Genomic DNA, 22,500 nt, shown 5'->3' on the forward strand with positions numbered 1-22,500 from the left:
GGGGGGGGGGGAGGAGGAAGAGAGGATTTAAAGACATAGAAAACTCTTTGTACTTTTTTGGGGACAGCGTCTTCCGACTCCCGGGCCCGAAGGCCCTGGTTTCGATTCCCCAATGTGCCACAGGCATCCTTGATGCCCTACCTGCTCTATAATGCATGTCGACTGTACTCAGTGTAGATCACTGTGGACGTAAGGATCACCATGAGTAAATGGAACTCATAATATAGCGGCTGGGGGCTTGATGAGACGTTCAGCAGTTAAAGAAGTCACGTAAGAAAAGCACAGCTGCTGAAGGCACAAATCATTGAAATGACTCACTCTTTTCTGGCGTCATGTATGTTTGTGTGTGTGTGTGTGTGTGTGTGTGTGTGTGTGTGTGTGTGTGTGCGTGTCAGCGTTTGGCTCCTCTGCAAAAACATACACATTGGTTGCACTCAGGGCACAGACTATCGTGGCATTGAAGGTGTCACGCAAGCAGAAAAAAAGAAGCTGTTCACAGATGCTTGGAAGTCAGCTGTGGCAGATGTGCTCCGACAGCAGCGCTATAAACCCCAGGGTGGTGGTGGTGGTGGTGGTGGTGGTGGTGGTGGTGGCGGCGGCGGCGTGTGTGTGAGCCTGTGGTTTTTCCTCCCTCCACATACCTTGATGTGCATCTTGGCCCGCTTCAGGAGGCTCAGGGTGGTGTGTCTGGTGCTGTCCGGACCCAGTGGAACCAGCTTCTTCAGCTGCTCCAAGTAGAGCCGCAGTTTGGCACGTCTGTGGACGACAAACACACAGGAGTTGAGGACATGCTATTCATGTAGCAAGGGGTCACTGTGATAAAAGCGCTGTCAATGTCATCATTCATTTTCAGCTTCCTTTTTGGTTTTGGATGCTTGGCCCGAGAGAAGCCTGTTTAGAGGGCACAGGAAGGCCGAGTTGTAGTGGCTTAATATGAGGCAAATATGTGGCCAATCACAAAGCAGAACTCACCTCATTTTAGTTTTTTTTTTTTAACCGAGAATAGCACAAGGTAGTATCTTTCAGACCCTATCTAGCTCCAAGAGGATATACAGGTGGGACAGGTCCAGCATTGAGGTATTGCCAATAGCCAGCCAATGACATTTGCCATTCAAACTAAGCCAGGCGGACATTGTCATCATGACTGGCGTGTGTGTTGGCTGGCTGTTTGGCCACAGTGCTTTCATAATCCTGAACAGCACACTGGATAAACGTTTTATTATCTCATATCTGTGGACATTTATCATTTGGATCATGGTTCATTGCCTCGATGGTCACCACACAACCATTCGACGTGAACTGTACGTGTTCAACTAAAATCAATAGACAGGGTGCCACCATTGTTGGACGCTTTAATTAAATGCTAATCATGCATAAACTGAGTGCAAAACAACAGCCCCTGATCCAAGCCATAAGTCAACAACTATTCATACATTTGATTCTGGTTGCGTGGACAAAGGGCAAACAGCAGTGTGGACACTGCTCCAGTATCATGACAGCCCTGTCTCCCTATGTAGACAGCTAGCACATGAACAACCACTGTATTTGTCACCAGATAGCCTGTGGCCACTTCTCATGTTACCTCGGGGAAAAAAAAAGGGCTCTGGCGTGTAAACACGTTTAAACAGCGTAAGCAGCACCGTCTCCGCTGTCACGGCATGGAGAGCGGTGAGAGAGAGCCGACGCACGCAGACACACATACACACGCGCAGAACATTTCCCCCGCTTTGATTGGTTTTAGGGGTGGGGGACGGAAGGGTGTTGGCCCTCCGGGGAATGAAAGACCCTCTCACTAGCTGTCTCTGTAGCTTTCAGAGGTCAACCTGTTGCTGACCAAGTCCTCTCTCTCTCTCTCTCTCTCTCTCTCTCTCTCTCTCTCTCTCTCTCTCTCTTTCTCTCTCTCTCCCCCTCTCCCTCTCTCTCTCTCCCCCCCCCCCCCTCTCGCTCTCCCTCCCCCCCCCTCTCCCCCCCCCCTCTCTCTCTCTCTCTCTCTCTCTCTCTCTCTCCCCCCCTCCCTCCCTCCCCCTCTCTCTGGATCATAACAGCATCTTTCAGCATGTTTCTGGTGTAATTATAGCTACAGAAAGAGCAGAGCACTCTGAACAACAAGGAGAAAAAAAAGGAAAAGGGAGGAGCGGAGGGAAAACAAACCGGCAGCCAGCGTACCTCTCGCAGGTGCTGGCTGGGACGACCCAGAGCAGGGCGTGTGAAAGTTACTCCAGCGGTCTCATTCCCACTTCTCCCAGGGGGACGAGACCCCCCCAACCCCCCCTCCCCCCCCTCCCCCCCTACTAACCCCACCAGCCCGCCCCCCTCCTCCTCCTTCTCCAGCCGGCCAACAGAAACACAGGCTCAGTCTGCTGGAGAACAAGTGTCTTCAGAGGAGGACAGGGGGTGGGGTGGGGCGAGGAGGGGGGGGAGGTTAGGTGGGGGGGACGTGGGGGGGGGGGCACACCTCCAACCTGCCCTGGGTTCCAGCCCACATGAAGTCGTTGGAGGTGAGCCAGGGGAAGTGGACAGGAAGGAGGTGGGGGTCGGTGTGCTGGGGAGGAGGGAGGGCGAGAGGGGATCGGGGTGGGGGCTGTTTTGCTTTTTTTCCCCTCTTCTTCTTTTTTGGGGGTTGGACTGCAGGGCCTGGTGTTGTGGAGGACTGGGTGCAGAAAGGCTTCTTTGAGGCTGAGTGTGCTCAGCTGCACTGGGCTGGGCTCTGAGCAGATCATCCCAGGGTCATTTGAGCCAATAGGCAACCAACGTGCACCCCCCCCCCCTCTCTCTGTCTCTCTCTCTCTCTCTGTCTCTCACTCTCTCATACTTTCTTCCTCTTGCTCTCTCCCAGTCTTTCGCTCCTTCTCTCTTGCACGCTCGCTCACACTCTCTTTCTCTCTCTCTTTCCTCTCTATCTATCACACTCTTTCCCTCTCTTCTCTCTCTCCAACAGTCCCTCTCCCACTCTGCCCCCACCCCCCCCCCCTTTCCTCTCTGTTTCTGTCACCCTCACTCTCTGTCTCACTCTCTTTCCTTCTCTCACTCACCCCCCTCCCACTCACTCTTTCTCACTCTCTCTCATTCCCTCTCTGGCATTGAAAAACGAAAACAAGGCGTTGCTCAAAGTACTCGACTTGACTCGTGCTTGACTTCAGAGAATACTTCATAAAGTCATGAATGTATCATAAGTAGTGAACAGGGTAGCTAGCTGGTCCCAGAGAGAATCACACTAAAAACTCTAAAACGTTAAAGTAGGGTCAGACCTAAAGTAGTCTGACTGTAGCCCCACCACATAACTTGACACTATATATTTGTCTGTTATAGTCAAGTGAATTTGGCTTGTAACGTTTCCAAAGTACAGAACATTTCTTCTCGGGAAGACACAAAACAGGTCCGGGCAGAGCTCCCGCGACCCACATACCCAAATGAGTGTCACTATGCTAGGCTTCCCACTCCCCTGTCCGACGGGGGAACTTCCATCCACGCCTCTGGCATACCTCATGGAGCACAGCGCACGTCAATGAGGCTACACCTGCTCTTCTTATGTCCCGCTGAGCAATTTACTCTGCTCTGCCGACTGTCTGCTAGCCCTGTCAGCTCCCTGCCTGAGCACGTGCTGCCTCGGCCACGGGACACACACACACACACACATGCAAGCACGCATACACACACACACACACACACACACACACACACACACACACAAGCATTGTTTTTTTCCAGCAGACTTGGAGCCGGACGGACCCTGCCCTGCCCCACTTGTGTTATTGGTGAGCCAGACTCTGGTCACGCTATGTTTATCAGATCTGTCTTCAAAACAGACCGGCCTGTACAGGGCTGGATCTGCTGTCTGCATCTCGCAAACAAAACTATGTGGTTGTAATGGTTCGGCTTGGGTGGAACACCCCAACATAAAGAATTCAGTGAATTTGAGAGTTGAAAAGGAATTTGCGTTATCGCTTAGATGGTGCACGTCAAGAGGAACACAGGCAGCGCTGCAGCCCAGAGATGTGGAGCGCTATACGAGTGTCCCAGACCCACATGTCTGTGCAGGAAGGCGTCAGTACTGTTGATTCCATTCAACCCCATGATAATGCGCAGAGAATGAGTTGTTAAGGATGGCTCGACACAGTGCTCAGTGATAAGACAAATGCATGTCGGCGTAATAAATCACTGGAGCCTAAAGGCTGTGTCCAGTCAGGGGATGAGGAAGTGTTTTCTCCTGGTCTGTAGGGTCAGGGGTTAGGAAGAAAACCAACCACCTGATCGTTCTCACATGCCACATACTCCCCCTCTCACACACGCAGGCGCACGTGCGCGCGCACACACACACACACACACACACACACACACACAGAGTTGGTTTCTACTCTCTGCCAACCCCCCCATTCCCCACCTGGCTTCATCCTCCCTCCCAACCCTCTCCCCAGCCATAGCCTCACCTCCACCCCCATTCATAACATCAGCCTGACCCCCAGCCCCACCCATGACCTCACCCCCATCCCCAGCCCCACCCATTACCTCACCTCCACCCCCAATTCATAACCTCACCCCCACCCCTAGCACCACCCATCGCCTCACCCCTCACCTCCCTCCCCCCACCACCGCTCTGTGAGGGGGGGCTCGCTGCCCACATAAAGTGTGTGGAGTTTCTGGCTACAAGCTGTTTAGACCTCTAGAGCTTCCACCCTGGTTGGTACCGATTCAATCCAATGACCAATGATCCGTTTCATTGAAATTATAATAAGTCATTGGTTGGGTCGTACCACACTGGATTTTGTGAGTGATGTAATGTACTGTATGTGCATGTCATTATGTTTTCTCTTGATCTGATAAAGATGGCACATGGGTTTGCAGTGGAGGATAGGAGCAAACAGGGGTGGACCAGACTTTGTGTTAGCCTCATCCATCCCTTGTTCATAAGGCATCAGCCCGATGGCAGGCCCATGACCCCGTTGCCGTCGGGAACGCCACCTTACCGCCCTCGTTGTGGGGGAGCATACACAGTGCAAACACTGGTCCCTCGTCGCGCTCTATAATGCCTCTCTCTTCAACTCTCTCTAGCCCTCTCTTTCTCTCACTCACTCTCACTCTCTCTCTAGAGCTCTGCTGCTCTGTGTGTGTCTCTCTCTTTACTTCTCTCGCTCTCTCTCTCCTGCTGTGTGTCTCGCTCTCTTAACTTCTCTCTCTCTCTCTCTCTGCTGCTCTGTGTGTGTGTGTGTCTCTCTCTACCTCTCTCTCTGCTGCTGTGTGTGTGTGTGTGTGTGTGTGTGTGTGTGTGTGTGTGTGTGTGTGTGTGTGTGTGTCTCTCTCTCTCTACCTCTCGCTCTGCTGCTCTTTGCCTCTCTCTTCCCCTCTCTCTCCCTGTCTCTCTCTCTCTCCCTGTCTCTCTCTCGGCTGTTTAAAGAGCTCGCTCCTGTTTGCATAGTTTGCTCGGCCAAGTTCACGTCAGGACCCATCAAACGAGAAACAAAACACCAATCCACTCGAGCCGTTCAGATATATTGCCCCTGTATGCAGCCATGGTATCTTGCTTAGTAAGGTCAAATCAACTAAAACATTGAAACATCACCTTGCCGTCACTGGTTATTCAGTCACTACCTGTGCCAGTGAAGTGATTCAAGTGAAGCAATTAATTGAATTGTCATTACTTTATTACAATGTAACATTTATTTTTATATATTTTGGATAAAACAACCAAGTTCATGTTTCTTGTAATGCAAACTTACGGTTCTATTAAGTGCTTAACAGGGCTTTTGGGGTATTATTCATTTCACGTGACAAGGCCTAGTGTTCAGGAAGAGGGGAGGGAGGAGCAGGGAAGGGAGGAGAAGAGGAGGGAGGAGGAAGAGAGGGGGGGAGGAGGAGAGAGAGAGGGGGAGGAAGAGGTTTGGGGTCTGTGTTGCGTGAGAGGAGCATTAGGTAGGAATCGGAGCCTCCCAGTGACTTTACATCTGGTTGGCAGGCTCCTGGAGCCAGGGTGGGGGTGGGGGGGGTCCTTGATACATAAACGCCCACAACAGCTATGTCCATGCACACAACAACTACGTGCACACAACCGCTGTGTGCACACAAGCGCACGCCGTCAGCCCTGCTCCTCTCTCCTCCCACGGCCCTGTTTATATTACTCCAGGACATTGAACACTTACTGAGAGACAGAGAGGGCCGGCACACGATGAGAGAGAAAGAGAGAGAGGGAGAGAGGGCGAGCGGGGGCAGGGGATTACATATGATAGTGAATCTGTCAATCCTCCTGCGGAGACGAAGCTGGTTCTCTGTCAGCGGCCGCGCCCCCGCCCCCCGACAGCTTGTGTGCTGTGACAACCGCGCAGACGACAGGACACCGAGTCCTGATAAAACACATAGTACACACGCAAACACAACACGCACACACGTATCATCGCCGGCTGCAGCGAAGGGCTCCGTCTCACATGACCCCTGCGTTCACACGCGAGCCGCAAGCCGACACCAAAGCGAACCACGCAGCGCAGCGAAGCACAACACAACACAACACAGACAGAGCGACACAACACAAGGCTACACAACACAACTCGTCATGACCCGACATGAAACGACACAATAGACAACGATATAAGTACAAAGAAAATGCACCCAGCGAAGCTAAGATTGTTAAACAGCTTAAACAACAATTAAGGAAAAAAACCAGATCTGCATATCACGTGCCAGACTGTCATATCAAGGGACTCCTTGTTTACACGTTAGTAGTAGTATTTCCACACGCATGCCTGGGAATTCTCTTGTATAATTACACTCGATTTAATGTGAGCAAAACAGCAACCAATCCCAGAGTAAAAATAAGCAAGGCTTATTACGAAAGCCCTTGCCTCTGACACCGCCAGTCTGTGTCAAGTGAGAAACAGATGTTGGAACGCCATAAAAAAAAAAAAAACAGAGCAGGGAATGTGTGAGCAAATAGAGGGGGGATTTACACGAGGTTTCCCTGGTGGAAATGTATACTACTGTGTGCATCGTTTTGTCGAGCAAGACAAAACGTTCTCGCCCAAAATGCTCAACCCATAACTGCCGTGCGTTACATGGACATTTGAATAACAGTTGGGTTTATGAAAAATAAAAACTGAACAGAAACCGACCTCCAGAACTGGATGGACTGATCTCAGAGAAGTTTGGTGAAGTAATGTACAGTCAGGTTTTCACCCTCTGATGGGGACAGGGTAAAAATAGGACAATTCTAGAATGACCCAGAGTGTTGGTCAATGATTAACATGCTGTAAACTGCTGCCCCGCACGTAATCAGTCCTGTCAGCTGCTGCTGCTGTTCTAAGCATTTGTTTGCTCAGGAAATATATGTAGTTGTATTTCTTTTTTTAAACAAATAAACCCAAAAGAGATATGTAGGGGAAAGATAACAGCACTGGCATAATAATTTGGATGCATAGAAACAGCTATCAAAACAAAAGAAAAAAGGCACAAAGCAGTAATATTGCTACTTAATGTAAAAAGAAAACTATTGTTATTTGTATTGAGCCTGAGCATGGCAGTGTTTCAGCTATCTCCGCCCGCCTCTCTCTACACGGCCTTCTGCGCGGCCTGTTACTTAACTCAACATTCCAGCGTATGTCTGCTCTGCTGACCTGGTTTTCAGGCTGCCTTGTTCAACTCACTGCACATAGCAACCGTACTACAAAACCAGGTCCTATACAACAACACTGCCGTCTCCGAGCCAACCGCAAACCATGTAGCCTACACGCCATACACGCACGTCCCACACAGCCACCTCGTACGCAACCTACACATCCACATCACAGTGTCCTACACAGCTACACCATCACCTATACATGGCCGGTCCTACACTACTACACAATCCTCTCCTAAACACAACTTGTCCAGCTACACAACTTGACTACCAAGTGCCACACACCAACTACACAACTGTGCTCTACACAACTTCACAACCATCTCCTACACAGCCATTCTACACCCCCCATAACCTATTTCACAGCCCTGTCCTACTCAACGACGAGACCATCTCCTACACTCAGTCCTCCTCCTGCCCCACCCACTTCCTGCTGTTACATCAGATTTGTCCTCCTCTCCCCCCTCCCCCTCCTCCCCCCCCTCCTCCTCCTCCTATATTGACTTGTCTTACTTTGGTCAGGTCTCTCCTCCTATCAGAGTCCTCCTCATTCTCAATCAATTATATAAAATAGATTCTAAATGTGGAATGTTGTGTTTTTCTTTTCTCTTGTCTCTCTCTGATATTCTCCTCTTCCAAATGAAGGGTGAGTCGTGGTTGTTTTCGTGTACTTGGTGACATTCAATTCCTCAATCTACAGCGCAATACGTGTAAAATGGTTTATGACACGAGACAGCAGCACACAATGCACACACACAATCCATTTGAGATGTGTGCAAAGGTGTGTCTACTATGTGCCCTATAGCTAGTCCAACATGTCTCCTCCACACTTAAACACACACACACACACACACACACACACACACACCCACACACACACACACACACACACACACACACATACAAACATTCTCAGTGCTGTGACACACACTGGAGTAGCCGGTCTATTTAGAGATGGGTTTGGCCTTTCTGACCCCAGAGAACTTACACACATGCGCGCAAATACACACAAACACAAATTCACACACACGCACGCGCACACACACACACACACACACACACACACACACACACACGCACGCTCGCACACACACACACACACACACACACACACACACACACACACACACACACACACACGCACACACACACACACACCTCAGAGGAATGCCTCATCAAAGCACTCCTCCTCAACCTGTTTGTGCTCCATCTGTAGCATGTGCTCCATCGTGTTTGTCCACACATGCCCTGGAGTATCGACCGCCCGGCACTGTCCTCACACGCACCCACTGAGAGTCAAGCTTCTGTTTTCATGGCTCGTTCGTTTGAGTTCAATCTACAGAGTAGGGCCTTAGCATAACGTGACAAGACCAGTTGGAGAAGGAGAAGATCACGTGACCGTCATCAAACGGTCCGACGGGCAGTCTAATGTGGCAAGAGCATGAAGACTGCCCTCTGTGAAAGCAGGCAGCTGATGATAATGTCCAGACATCTGTTCATTTCATTTTAGATCCCTCTAATTACTTTTGAACACGCTAACTCCAGACCAGTATAGTGTGAATACTTTCAGACTACCAAAGCTGTTTCACGGCATGCTTACATCAATTACAAACTAAAAATAAAAGTCTGTTTCTGGACATTTTAGGAAGGGGGAACTGCAGGAATGAAAGGAATGAAAACACAACTAAGATAGTATTCTGGTAATCTGTAGTGATTTTTAACAATACAATCTTTGGATTGTCTATTAGCATAACAGTATGGCTCTCTAAAACAATTTGACAGCAAAGATATTCGTTGACCCTTCAATCTCCAAAAACGACAGTACTCTACGACTGTAGATCATCAAAAACACAGCTTATGCAATAGAGGTTGGAAAGAAACATCTAAAACCTATACTTAACTTTGTGGAACCCCCACATCTACCCTGTGTTGAATGGGTCGATTCTCATAGAGGAAATTACAGCATGGCTATGCAAATGAGTCACCACGTATTCCTCTGCACAGACAAAGGACAGACAGACAGAAACCAGAAGTCTCTGTTACCTAAACTAATAATCTTCTCTAATTACGTGACTCATAAGGTGTTAATTCACTCTAAATGGGGATAATAAATGGAGCAACTCTGTCTGGCTAGGGTGCGCATACACATGAAATTAAAGGAATACTTGTTAATCCATGTGTTAACTTTTATTCATGACTATTGCTGTTGGTCGTGGAGAAAATACTGGTGTGTAGTGTAGAAGGCATACAGAAATGTATTACTATTATTATGAGACATAACACCCTATTTATACAGCACATATTATGAAAACATATTATTTGTTGTGTTTGGTTCAAACTAAATCAACTTTTGCCTCCACTCAATCTGTGAGGTCCATGTCCATTTCTCTCCGGATGGAAAAGCACGTTTTAGTAACAATAAAGTATCGGCTATCCTTCCCAAAACCAGAGTACACTTTGGCCGCAGCCAGGACCTTTATCCCACAATTTTATCAACAAAAGAAGCCTCCATATCAAAACAAAAGCACCAGGGAGAAGCAGGGTCACTCCAAAAAAGAAGGGAGGAAAAAGAAGGTTTTTGGCAGAACACAGCGAGCAAGGGGTGAAAAAAAGGCTTTGAGAGAGAAGGGGACTCTGTTTGCCTCCTCCTCCTCCTCCTCTTCTTGGTTTCCTTTGCTTTCTGCTGACTCAGATACTTTCAGGGGGGCTTTGGGCAGAGAGCCACAATCACACCAGTGAAAAAAAAAAGAAAAAGAAAGAAGAGATAACAAAAAGACCAGATGTGGTCTCCAGAGGAAGAGCAGAAGAGACGCTCGAAGCCAGGAGGTGAAGTAACGGCCCTTCAGACAAACCAGCTCCCTCCCGCCCGCCCCCCTCCCCCATCACCCCTGGCAACCCAGCCATACCATAATTCACACAGCTCTGCAGGTTGTTGTCAAGAGCGGCCCGACCTCGCACGCTGCGAAGGGGAGGTTTTTTTTTACTAGTCAAAAGTTTCGAACGACCCACGTAGCACAGCCACAGAGTACACCAGGCCAGCGGGGCCGCGCTGTACACTAGGAGGGAGATGGGACCCGTATAAATCAAACGCACTCCAAAGCCCACAAAGGGCCTGGAGTGTTGGTACATTACTGTACGTGTGTGAGATCTTTCTTGCCAAAAGAGATCAAAACGTAACACGATCTATTTCCATACATTAGCATTTTTTGTTGAAGTAAAAGTTTGTAAGTTAGAAAAAAAGCAACTGAATGATGAAACTGTTAAAAAAACAATCAAATACATTCAAATACAACAACATAACAATGAAGTGCAGTGGGGTGTATTTTTTATTTTGTATTTTAGTCCTGTTTACATACATCAAAGTCTGCATATGTGGAACTGCTTTAACTCAGTTCTTTCAGAACAGCACTTTCATTTTTGTCAGCATGGGTATTTTATTTTGAGTTGTGGGTGTAAGAAATGAGTCACAAGTGCCATGTCACCATACTATAACATTATCATCGACACAAACATGCTTGTTACTACCCCTTACAAGGAAGACTATCAAGAGAACTATCCACTACGTTTTCAAACACCCAAAGCCCTATCTGCTAGTGAATAACATGGATCTACAACTGAATGGAAACTACTCTGTATAATACGGTCTACTAGAAGGACATAATATGATATAAAAACCAATGTTTTCAACTTTTGACGCGTGGTGTTCATGGTGACCTTAAAAAACCAAACCAAATGAAGGCCTGTCTGGAGTGACGGTGACGCGGGTATCGGAGGTGTATAAAAATAGCAATCGTAAATCCCTTTGTCAATTGAGCCAAGCAAACAAACCAGATACTCCACCCTTCCCCCTCTCTGCTCTGCCCTTCCCGGCAGTGCCCCTCGTGTGAGGACATCTTTGGATCATCTGATGGCTTCACGAGGCCTTTTACTGTAAACAGGTGTCGTATACGAGAAGAGAGAGAAACGAAACCAGTGGTGGTTAGGTGGAAGGTATGGCCCGTGTCACAAGCTTGTGTCGAAAAATGAGGAAGGAAAGTCAGCCAACACTCAGTGACAAGCAACAAGGGCGTGTACAGAAACCTTTCCATGCTGCCTCATGGGAAACTCTGCCAAACGCGTCAGAAAACAGCCGAGTCACCATACAGAGAACACTCTACGCGGCGTTCCACATGGACGTGAGGCCTAGAGGAGATAAGCTAGCTTGCGTCAGGATAGTGCATCCCCCATAATGCATTGCTGCTGCCCGACCCAAAAACATGTTTCAGATTGTGGGACATGGGCAACATGGGCAGGACAGTGCATTTGTTAAGGCGCTCAAAGGGTTCTGGGTTTGATCCCCAATGTCCACAGTATCTGGTTTCATTGTAACTTTCTTTGGATAAAAGCATCTGCTACTTCAACACTTCCACAATGCTACTCCTTTAATTTAATGTGTGTATGTATTACTTGTAACGTTATGGCCACTTTGCAACCTCTGACAAAATAACTTCCAGTGGGCACAGAAGCTATAAAAATATAGTTGGTTTAGTCTGTTAAAAGTGTTTTCATCTCATTTCCTTAACCAAAAGTTGACATTATATCGACCAAGGTGGATTCTTCTCTGTGCTAAACTAGGAGTTTACTGTGGGTTATTTTTTTGCTGGCCTGGTGTGAACTAACTGAAGGCATCATGTGACCAATGTAACAATGTGACTCAGCTTTGTGTAAAAGAAGAAACAAATGGCTGAGTGTAGCGTGGTGTCTCAGGTCATAGAGGGAAGTGGCGTGTGCGATGCGGCTGACACTGGGGCAACGGCAGGCTACAGAAACATGTGGGTGGACATCGTAAAGATATCAACGTGACACTGAATTTGATTAATTTCTCAGGATTCAATGTGTGAAGCAAATTTTTTTTGAATCTAACGAGCTGCACATTACAGAAACCACATGGGGAGTATTTACGCTGAGGATACTTTCAACCCTATTCAAAGGCTAACACCTGTGTGCCACAATGACATGTAATATAAGGACACAGGCTCAGACTTGAAGGACGCACAAGGGCTGGTCTGTACACCCCCGCAAACGGGTGGGAAATACTACAGAATTTGGAGATTGTGACGAATCATCACTGCAAGTTAAAAAGAAGAAGCAGGATATGTGAAGAGTGTGTATGTGCATATAAACAGCCCCTGGCTGTGCTTGATATATTTGGCCTAACTCCTATGCTGAGATGGGACTTATTAAGAGTGTGGTTAGCCGCTACAGCAGTCTATTTATGACAAACAGTACACATTGAATTTACACTGTCACCTTTTCACTGCACAATCATCACTTTTGTTTCCAACTATTTTTGGGATGTGATTTAATTCTATGAACAAAAATCCCCCCCCCCCCAAAAAAAGATCTCAATTCGACTGAAAGCGATGACTGCAATGACATTTTCTTTATATTACACAATTAATGAATCAACTTTATTTTTTCATCTTTGCCACACATTGATAAGGGAAGTGGATGAAATGATTGTGGAACACATTACTGGCAACCCAAAGTTGCGGGCGGGCTGACGTCAATGTGACTAGAGACACATGAGGTAATTCTGGCCCCAGCTACCACCACTACAGCAGGTACTGTCAGTGGGCCCTCATCTTCTTCCCTGTGGTCTTTCCGGCCCAGAGAGAGAGGGACACGTCCCAACTTGTTATTTGAAGAACTCCAAAACAGACGTCAATTCACTCACCACCTTACTCTTAGTTCGAGTGACACACACACACGCATGCAGACACACACGCATGCATACACACATGGGCAACACCCATCTGCAACCTGCCAGATGAGCGTGCTGTCAGTCATGACACATTGTGGTAAGCTTTCCTCTCACGAGGCTAGATACCTGACCAAGTGGAACACTAAGCCCTTTATGACTTCCTGTACGGAGAACTGTTCCCTCAGCAACAGGGCATTTCTTGAATGAATGCGAGCTAGGAGAACAGGATAATCCTGTGGTTGAGGTTGCCGTGGGACCGTAGGCTACCTGTGGCCATCCCGGAGTAGGATATCTAGTAACCTGCATCCTCAATGACATGTGTGTCAAAATAAGAATGATGCAGGTTGCTAAATGACATCATGCTTGCAACAAGGACATGGCCTCTCCCTGTATTGATAACGCAAAGCCATCAAACTGACAATTAAACCCCACTTGTTTGGTAATTCTCATGAGACGTTGCTCAGAGAGGGGCGTGGCTATGACCAATGTGGATGTCAGGGATAGAGCAGTAGTATTGTGGTGTGGGTGTGTTCTTGACCCCGAGTCTATTCTTCCATACAAGGTAATGCAGTTGGCTCAGGCAAGGCATCACGCTATTCAAACCTCCACAGCAGGTAGAACCAGGCATAGCATGGGAGGGGTTGACTCAAGCAGACTTGAATTTGTTTTCAGCTGTGTGGGTTAAGATTATTTTGTGTACATCTGTCCTCTGACCTCATCAAGGGTTGGGTCATGCGGTGATCATGTGGTCGACCCTGTAGTGTCGTCATCATTGAACTAAAGAAGGATATTTCTAATATTCAACTACACAATATATTCAACTTGGTCCAGACAAGCACCTATTGCTTTGGTGTTATTTTTACACAGTATGTATAAAGGGATGGCTCAATAAAAACACAGTAGAATTAATAACACAGGAAGACAATCACTATAATCAAGCCATTCTGAGCCACTTTGATAGTATCCTCTTACCTGTGTTTCTCCAGCTCATTGTGTGACGACCTGAAAGGAACAAACACACAAAATGAGGAATGTGTTGCTAGACCATGATGAGTGCCAAAACCCCTCTCCACCATGACATCCAAAGAACAGACAGCAATGACAGAACCCAGATCGGTCAGCTCTCAATGAGCCAGTGTGTCGGTGTGGAGGAAAACGCAGGTGAACACACGTTGAGGGACACAACATCAGAGGACATGGGTAACGTTTCGCGAATTCAGAGTCGAAGATTTTTACAGTCAGTGGTGTAAGAAGACAGAGTGTTGTTGCTTCAACACTTTCCTCTTCCTCTTTGCAGGGTGCAGAGCTTGAGATGTGGAATAGGAGGTGAATTGTGTGGTTTTCACAGCCAGTGTTAATCCCTCATTAGTGAAATGCTGCATGGCGGCCCCTCTTTACCGCATACTTATTTTCTTACTGGCTTTTTTTTTTGATGTGCAACTAAATAATCAGGCATGTGTGTGGCCAAGATCCCCCTCAGAGTGTACCGTAGATGCATGCCGTGGATATGCCGTGGATATGTGGTATGGAGGCTGTCACGCCAACGGGGGAAAGGGTAGGGACACAGAAACAGACTCAGGAGGGAGAGAGAGAGAGAGAGAGAGGGGGGGGGGGGGGGGGCAGGGAGAGGGAGGGGCGGGGGGCAGAGAGAAAGAGAGAGGGCGGGGTTGGGGGACAGAGAAAAATACACTCGGAGAGAGAGGGCATCCTAGTCCACAAGGTTTGCAGAGTCCAAAAATGGAGTGATTTTCAAACTGAAAACAAACAAGTGGAGGGAGGAACAGCCTCTCCAGTGTGAGAGCCTTCCCCCCTGGCCTTCGAATGAGCTCTGCTCCCATGGATCTATAATGCTGTTCACCTCAATGTGCCTTTAACTAAATAATTATTACAAAAGCCGAGATTGATTGACTTCAGTTTACCCGAGTCAGCGGGCTAATCATGAATGCTTACAACCCTGCATGTGTCCGGTACAAAATCTTCTTCCACAGATGTGTGTGTGTGTGTGTGTGTGTGTGTGTGTGTGTGTGTATGTCTATGTGTATGTGTGTGTCTGTGTGTGAATGTGCCCCATGTGTGTGTCTGACATTTTCTGCTCTGTGAGCCAATGTTGTCCTCTGGCAGATGCCACACACACACACACACACACATACTCACTACATGCTTGTGAGCAGACTCACGTTATATGCTTGTGTGTGTACACACACTCACACACACACACACACATACATGCGCACAGACACGCCCAGCACGTGGACTTTGAGAACCCACGTTGTGACATGCGTTGCAGGGGTGGGTGGTGGTGGAATGCTGCGTCGCAGCGTGGGTGACTCTGGGGGACTCTGATCTCCACTACGCTGGGCTCCGTGAGGGCATCCGAGGCCACAGCAAACAAACACTCCCTTCATGTTGCACGCAGACGCCTGTCATGGATACCAGGGTCATAAAACACCATAACAGAGCCACACACACACACACACACACACACATTCGTAATTTCGGATTCCTTCCTCTATTTGAACATCCCAATACTTAGGGCGCACTCACACTAAGTCAAGGTTCCCACAGCTGTTCAGAGCAGTCTAGTCGAGAGAGCTGACTGCTGTAGACCTCCATCATCGACAACACTGGCGTGACGACTAGATAAACCTGACAGGCCTCCCTCTGTCTCACGGCCACAAGGCCAACAGGAAGTATGGTATCTCAAAGGGTGGAGGAAGTGCTAGCCTAATCCTAATCAAATTTGAATATCCTAGGAGCCGTGGGGCCTTTGACAGGCATCGTGACCAGTGAGTTGTGACCCGTCAAAACAGTAACAACGCCTACCGCAGCGTGAAACTTTTACATATTACATCAAAGGGCCATGTCATTTCCAATCGCAAATGGTTCATAGCCGAAGAGTCAAATCGTCATAGTAGAACTGAGCTCTCTGCAGAACAATACAATCACCGTATATTGAGGTTTAAGGGGTGACATGTAGGCCCATCGAGAACAGAAACGCCATGGCACTTTACGTATCATACAGAGTTCATGTCGGTGCATGAACTCGTTAACGCTGCCAAATGCCGTTTTATTAAGGGTACAAAAGAGACGCAAGTACTTATTGCAAACTTTAAGTCTGTTGTTTCCGTATCGTATGCCTGTATGACCTATAATAAAATATATTCTAAATAACAAACCCGCTCCCCAAAGTGTTTTCGATTGAAGGCCAAAAGTTTCAAAATCTTGAATCTTTTTATAAAGTGATTAGGCGGTGTGAAACTATTTGAAACTGCAATGCAATGCAATACGGGATACGTGCAGATCCGCAGGGGCCAACGGGTTATTCCTGCAGGGCTCGGTCAGGTCACTAGCAGTTTGTGTGAAGGAGTTCTCGGTGGAAGCCGCCACACCCACTCGAGACCCCCGTCCCCCTTCCCAAACATACACACGCGCGTACACACAGGCCCCCCTCCCAACCACACACACACACACACACACACACACACACACACACACACACACACACACACACACACACACACACACACACACACACACACACACACACACACGCACGCACGCACGCACGCACACACACACGCACCAAATCGTTGCTCATCTACGACTATGAGCGGGATGAGGGAACGTAAACAAGGTCGCGGTGTCATCTCGGCAAATGAGATGGAAATAGAACAGTGACATCTCAGGCCGCACTTCAAATCAATATCAATTTTTAAATATACGGTATCTAGTTCCTCCTCGCATAACGGTCTGTTATTTCCAATCGCAGAACACTCACACGAACTATACGCTCTCGAATACGCCAGTAAGTTGTTGGACGGGAGTAGTCAAAATCAGGGTGTTGAAGGGTTAAGGGGAGAACGCAGAGAAAATGCATACGAACGAATGCGCTTCAAAGAAGCGCATTCTATGTGCGTTATGTGATGTTGTGAGATTACTGGTCGCACAGCGAAGTGGAGGTGTCAAACTGCAGCGACCGGAGAGAGAATGTGGGAGCAGCAGAGTTGACAGTGTACGCGTGGCAGTGTTTATACGAGATCACAACAGAGCCAAGCCCAGCAGAGACATGGCGAGTTTCTGCTAGGAGAAGGGGCTGAAACACACTGCAGTCCAACTGTAGGTACATTATACTGTCAACAAAGCTGGAGTATATTTACCTGTTGTTCTGAGCTTTTCTTATAGGCGAAGATTTCGTTTTCTTTGCGGGAAAGTCGCTATCGTATGGTAAAACAGACGCATACCCATGCTCTGCTTCTATGGACAAAGTAAAAAAAAAACAGTGAATGTTAGTGTTTTGCAATTCTGGGAATCTAAGTTACCGCCAGCAATTATTGATGCAATTGCGAACTCTGATATCGAAATGGCACATTTGACGCTACAAGTAAAAAAAAACCGTAACGAATATGTATTGCTTCCAATACAGACGTTGTCCAAGTAAAGCGAATGCGTCTACTTCCAGACATTGTTGTTGTCCTACATCTTATAGTTTAGAAGCCTATAGAGTACATGGCACCGCTGTCATATTGACATTCTCACATTTCAACTAATAATCGAAAGCAATAGGTCTACTCTGCACATGCTTTTGCCTTCTGCAAAGAGACAGGCGATAATATGTAGAACTGTTACTAACTGAATTTGACAGATCTTGCAGCTATATTGTAATAAACTTTAGTTATTATGTGACCAATTCCTGTTCTCGTCAGTCGTCTAGTCAAATAAATGTAAAACGTGACATCATAACTGCATATAGTACCACTCTTGATTTTTATCCCATTATCTTTGTGTCATTATATTACTGCATACATTATTATTAATCCAGTCCATGTTGCTATTGCAAATGAATTACCTCTGTCTCTTCTTTCCAAGTGTTCTGCAGCCTCCAGCAGAATTAGAAGAGAATTAAGTTCCATGTTGTTCTCTCGTTATAAAAATATAGAAAATAAATCTATTTACACAAATGTACAAGTAGCATAGATGATGCGGTTATGCAGTCAAGCCTGAACTGCTTTTGCTTGATATGAGCGTCTATAATCAGTTGTGGGTCTGGAGGCTCCAAACAAGTCATATCAACAGCGCATAACTAAAACTCGGGAACAGAGTGACATTTTTCTGGTCCAATAAGAAAAGCTCAATGGCTGTCGTTCAGTACCTGTTGTTGCTCATTATTAGCGTGAGAGCCAGTGACTTGCTTCGGATTGGCCGGCGCTATAGAAGTTACAAGTCCATACCCTGGCAACAGCATGTAAGTTCCGCCCGTTGCTGATTATTGGTTGGAACACATAGGACAAGCTTCTGATTGGCCAAGTTGCATATTGGGGCGTAGTCAAGTGAAAACATCGAACTTCTCTGAGTTTTGGATTTACTCTACAATCCCGTGAGGGAATTCACGTTCATTTTTGTTTTTTAATCATATCGGCCTGTTTTTAACATCACAGTTGACGAGAGTTGTGCTTATTAGAAAATTAAAAAGGAAAAAGTACTCGTCGATGGTTTTTAGGTTGAGGTGGGTTTTCCCTACGGTGACGTCTCTCTCTCATTCTCCTTTGGGAAATGTTTGGGTAACGTTCAGGCATACGCGTTGCAGTCCCCAGGTTTTTGGTTACGCTTTAATAAAGTAAAAATTGCATTTATTCAAGCTAAGGAGGATACACGGTAACACAATGTAACATCATAGACTACATAGTTTACAAAAATGGACTACATTCACCAAATGTCAGCGTCTAATTAATGCTTTAAATGCATAACTTAAATACAACTAACTGACTTGTAAGGATAACCAGATCTTATTAAAATGACATTTTGCAGCTACATTTAGTACAACATGTAGGCCTACGGATTGTTTTGGTCCGTGCTAGACCGACGGCGTGTCAGTGTGCCAGGGGCTCAGCAATGCCCAACGACCCCGCTGTTTTCTGATGTATGCCAAAGTTTGCAGAACAGCATTGTTGTCCTGCAACATGCACATGAGTTGCAAATAACATTTAGACCCATTGTGTTAAAAGGCGGAAAAAAGTATTCCCAGGATTTCAGGATAAGGGAGCACATGACCCAGGATTAAATGCACATTGTACAATGTAATGCACTTAAAGTAAGTAATAAACTTTATATCCTCGCAATGTTTGGTTTTATGTTGTAGCTAACCACATTCCCAAAGATACGGGGTAACAACGTCCAACTCATGATCTTCTAATTTCCCTTTCCCTTGCTGTTTACTAGTTTGTTTACTGGTTTTGTCTGTGGGTGAACTGTTTGTTTTGGGGTCAGTTGGCACACCAACAGCTTGGCAGCAAATCCAACATGGCTGCCTAACTATCACAAAGAGTGCACTGTTTAAAAAAATAAATAAGTTGCTGAGTGTAATTTGCTTTTAACCTGTCAGATGAGAAGGCTGCAAAACATGGCATTGGTTCCGTTTCAGTCAAAAGATAAGCCATGGTCTTTTTTATAACGCCACCTTTAATGCCTGGCTTGATACAAAACAATATCCTGTTTTACTTCCTCGAATGACTCAAAGCGATCATGCCCTGATCGAAAACGATGCTCTCATAAACCAGTCTTTCAATGCTTCCTACAGTCATATTGTGTTGAGGGTGAAACTGCTCCTGCTTCAGCTATATCAACAATATCCCTCCTCAGTTATATTGTAATTAAAATGCAATCCCATTTATTTATACTGTCACACTGCATTCATCATTCACCTTTCCTCCTCACTTTATTTACCATGGACCATAGACCAGAAACTGAGAAAAGTGACAAAGTATTCCAGTTCAGCCCTAGCTTATACAGCATAAAACTTAATAAATAGACAAATATTTCAACAGATTAAAACTTGTCATTCAATATTAGAAGAACAATCTTAATCTTACATCAACACAATGCATTGGTTCAAGTACAAGTCACAGGAGAGGCCTGGGAACAGAGAAGCCCTACTAACTAGTACTTTGTTTCTGTTTATAGTACAGAAATCTACACACACACTTTTATTTGATGGGCTTAACACTGACAAGAGCAACTGTGGCACAACTCTGGTAATGGGGCTTCATGAGGGTTCATGCAGATATTAAACTTCAAATGATAGTATACAAATATTGTAAAATACGATTCCAATAACAATGGACCTAATTCTCTTAGCGGCCATCTTGGTTCTAAACGCTGAGTTGTGGAACAGAATGCGCGTGATTTCGAAATTCAGTTCCACCAGTCAGCTGGCCACTAGGTGAATATGCCCATGGCGAAGGCCGAATTACACAAAGCCCTAAAACCCCAATTACATCGGTGTTGAGGAGCATAATCCTTGACGCATTTCTATCATAACAATTCAATCAAAGGCGTCTTTGTCCAAACCATCACTCCAAAAAGATGTTGAGGTCTTCCACCATCATTATTCATGCATCCATCCTGTGTGAACACTACTATCCCACTCATTCCTACCCGCTTAGGCTGATGCAACACATGCTTTATTTGCATGTGTTAATACTGACACGAAGACGCTCACCGCCAATGTTTTCCGCTCAATGAGTGCTTTGTCCTGGATTCGTCCTAACCGCCCGGTGGTGTGTCACAGGGATGGATCCGTTCTGGAAAAAAACTAAAAAGGTAACTGCCTGGAAATATTTGTTGGGCGAGGCAGGGGTGTGGAACCCAACACTGGCCGACACACACTCGCACGTGTGCAGGGCAAAGGCTCCAAGCGCACCATGGAACTCGTACCTTTATAATTGCTTGGCCAGCAATTTATTACAGACCGCAGGCTACTTGTCATTCCACATGAATGTGATCAATGTGCTCTGGTCTTGTGATCACAAGTTAGCTTGAATAGAAACCTGTTGACATTGTGTATCCCTTTAAGCTTTGTTTGTTGTTGTTGACGTAGACCAACTGCTCAAATCTTTACCACACATAAGACCTGCTATGATATTCAATCATCTCGATTTTAATGTACAGCGTTCTCTTGTCATGGTTGGTGTTACGCGTTCAAATGTATATCAGTAATCATACACGCTATGGTTCCAACACTAGTCGTCTCTGAGACATTGAATCACATAAACCGTGCCTTAGTCGTCCTGTGGTCGAAAGCAATACAACAATACATTAATCAACAAGATGACAGCTCTCTCAAACACACAGATCCACAAAAATAGAAAAACAACCATAATGCACACACGCAGACACGCCTACGTCTTATTATAATTCTCACACTTGTGCTCTGCATAACGATTCGTTTTTCAAAAACTTTTATATTGAAATACCGACTGTTATTGGCAAAATTATACCATGACACAATGGCACACAAATTGGCTGATGTACATGAAATATATACCTAGCCCAATAGCAAACAGTTAGTCATTGCAAACTTGTATTGTAACTTGTAGCATGAAAGTGTGCTGTTCTATTATTAGGAACAGCCGAGAGTGTTATGCCCATAACCAGCCTGAAACTAGAAAAATTTATCAAACTATTATCAAAATATGATGGCAACAAATTCACCTGGAATTTCCTGATTTCTTTGGTTCCTTTGTGTCATTGGCAGAGTCTCTGTAATCATCCCTGCTGCACTACGTCACCAAAGCGGTGGAGTTGTGTGGGTGACGGGGGGAAATAAAACAACCATATCTGTGACCATAGCAACAGGCGAATTTCACCCGATTCATACATCCCGACAGTTGGTCTGCAACAACAAACAAGTGCACTATAAATATGCAAGTAGCTCCGTTGCTACGTAGTGTGGGTGGGCAACAGCGCAGAGAGAGGCAAGGTGAAGGACCACCCACTGTTAGATTGGTAGTCCACACCATCCCCATCCCTTTATCGTTTCACTTCATATTTTTAGCGCGATTGCACAGTCCAAGCCACCAAGTCATCTTTGTCAAGTGTGTTGCGGTGACTGTGACTGGATGCCTGGACTCTCCTTATGGTTAACCGGGCGTCACCCCATCACCGATTTAAAATGTTTTGCCTGTATATATGTATGTATGTCAATTATGGCACCCATTGCACTCCTGACCATCCCTGGAAGGAGGGATCCCCCACTCTGCGTTCCTCCTCAAGATTTCTTCTTTCTTTTTTTTTTCCTGCCCTCTTGGGGGCTAGGGTCAGGGGGGGTGTCATAAATATTTTTCGAGACTGTACCGGTGATTAAGGGCTATGCAAATGAAAT

General features: G+C 46.3%; 1 protein-coding gene across 1 annotated transcript in view; it reads right to left on the bottom strand.

The window, feature by feature from the left end:
• mxd4 (MAX dimerization protein 4) overlaps window positions 1-18,487 on the bottom strand; it is a 24,308-nt gene extending 5,821 nt beyond the window's left edge. The window contains exons 1-4 of the mRNA XM_084465739.1: window positions 18,190-18,487; window positions 17,501-17,597; window positions 14,316-14,345; window positions 642-756 (exon numbers count right to left, since the gene is read on the bottom strand). Coding sequence (XP_084321865.1) covers window positions 642-756; window positions 14,316-14,345; window positions 17,501-17,597; window positions 18,190-18,253 — 306 coding nt within the window. The 5' untranslated portion in view covers window positions 18,254-18,487. The remainder of the gene's footprint in view (window positions 1-641; window positions 757-14,315; window positions 14,346-17,500; window positions 17,598-18,189) is intronic.
• Between the last annotated feature and the right edge of the window lie 4,013 nt (window positions 18,488-22,500).

This window comes from Micromesistius poutassou (genome assembly GCF_964030765.1).
Source record: "Micromesistius poutassou genome assembly, chromosome: 3".
NCBI classification, from domain to species: Eukaryota; Metazoa; Chordata; class Actinopteri; order Gadiformes; family Gadidae; genus Micromesistius; species Micromesistius poutassou.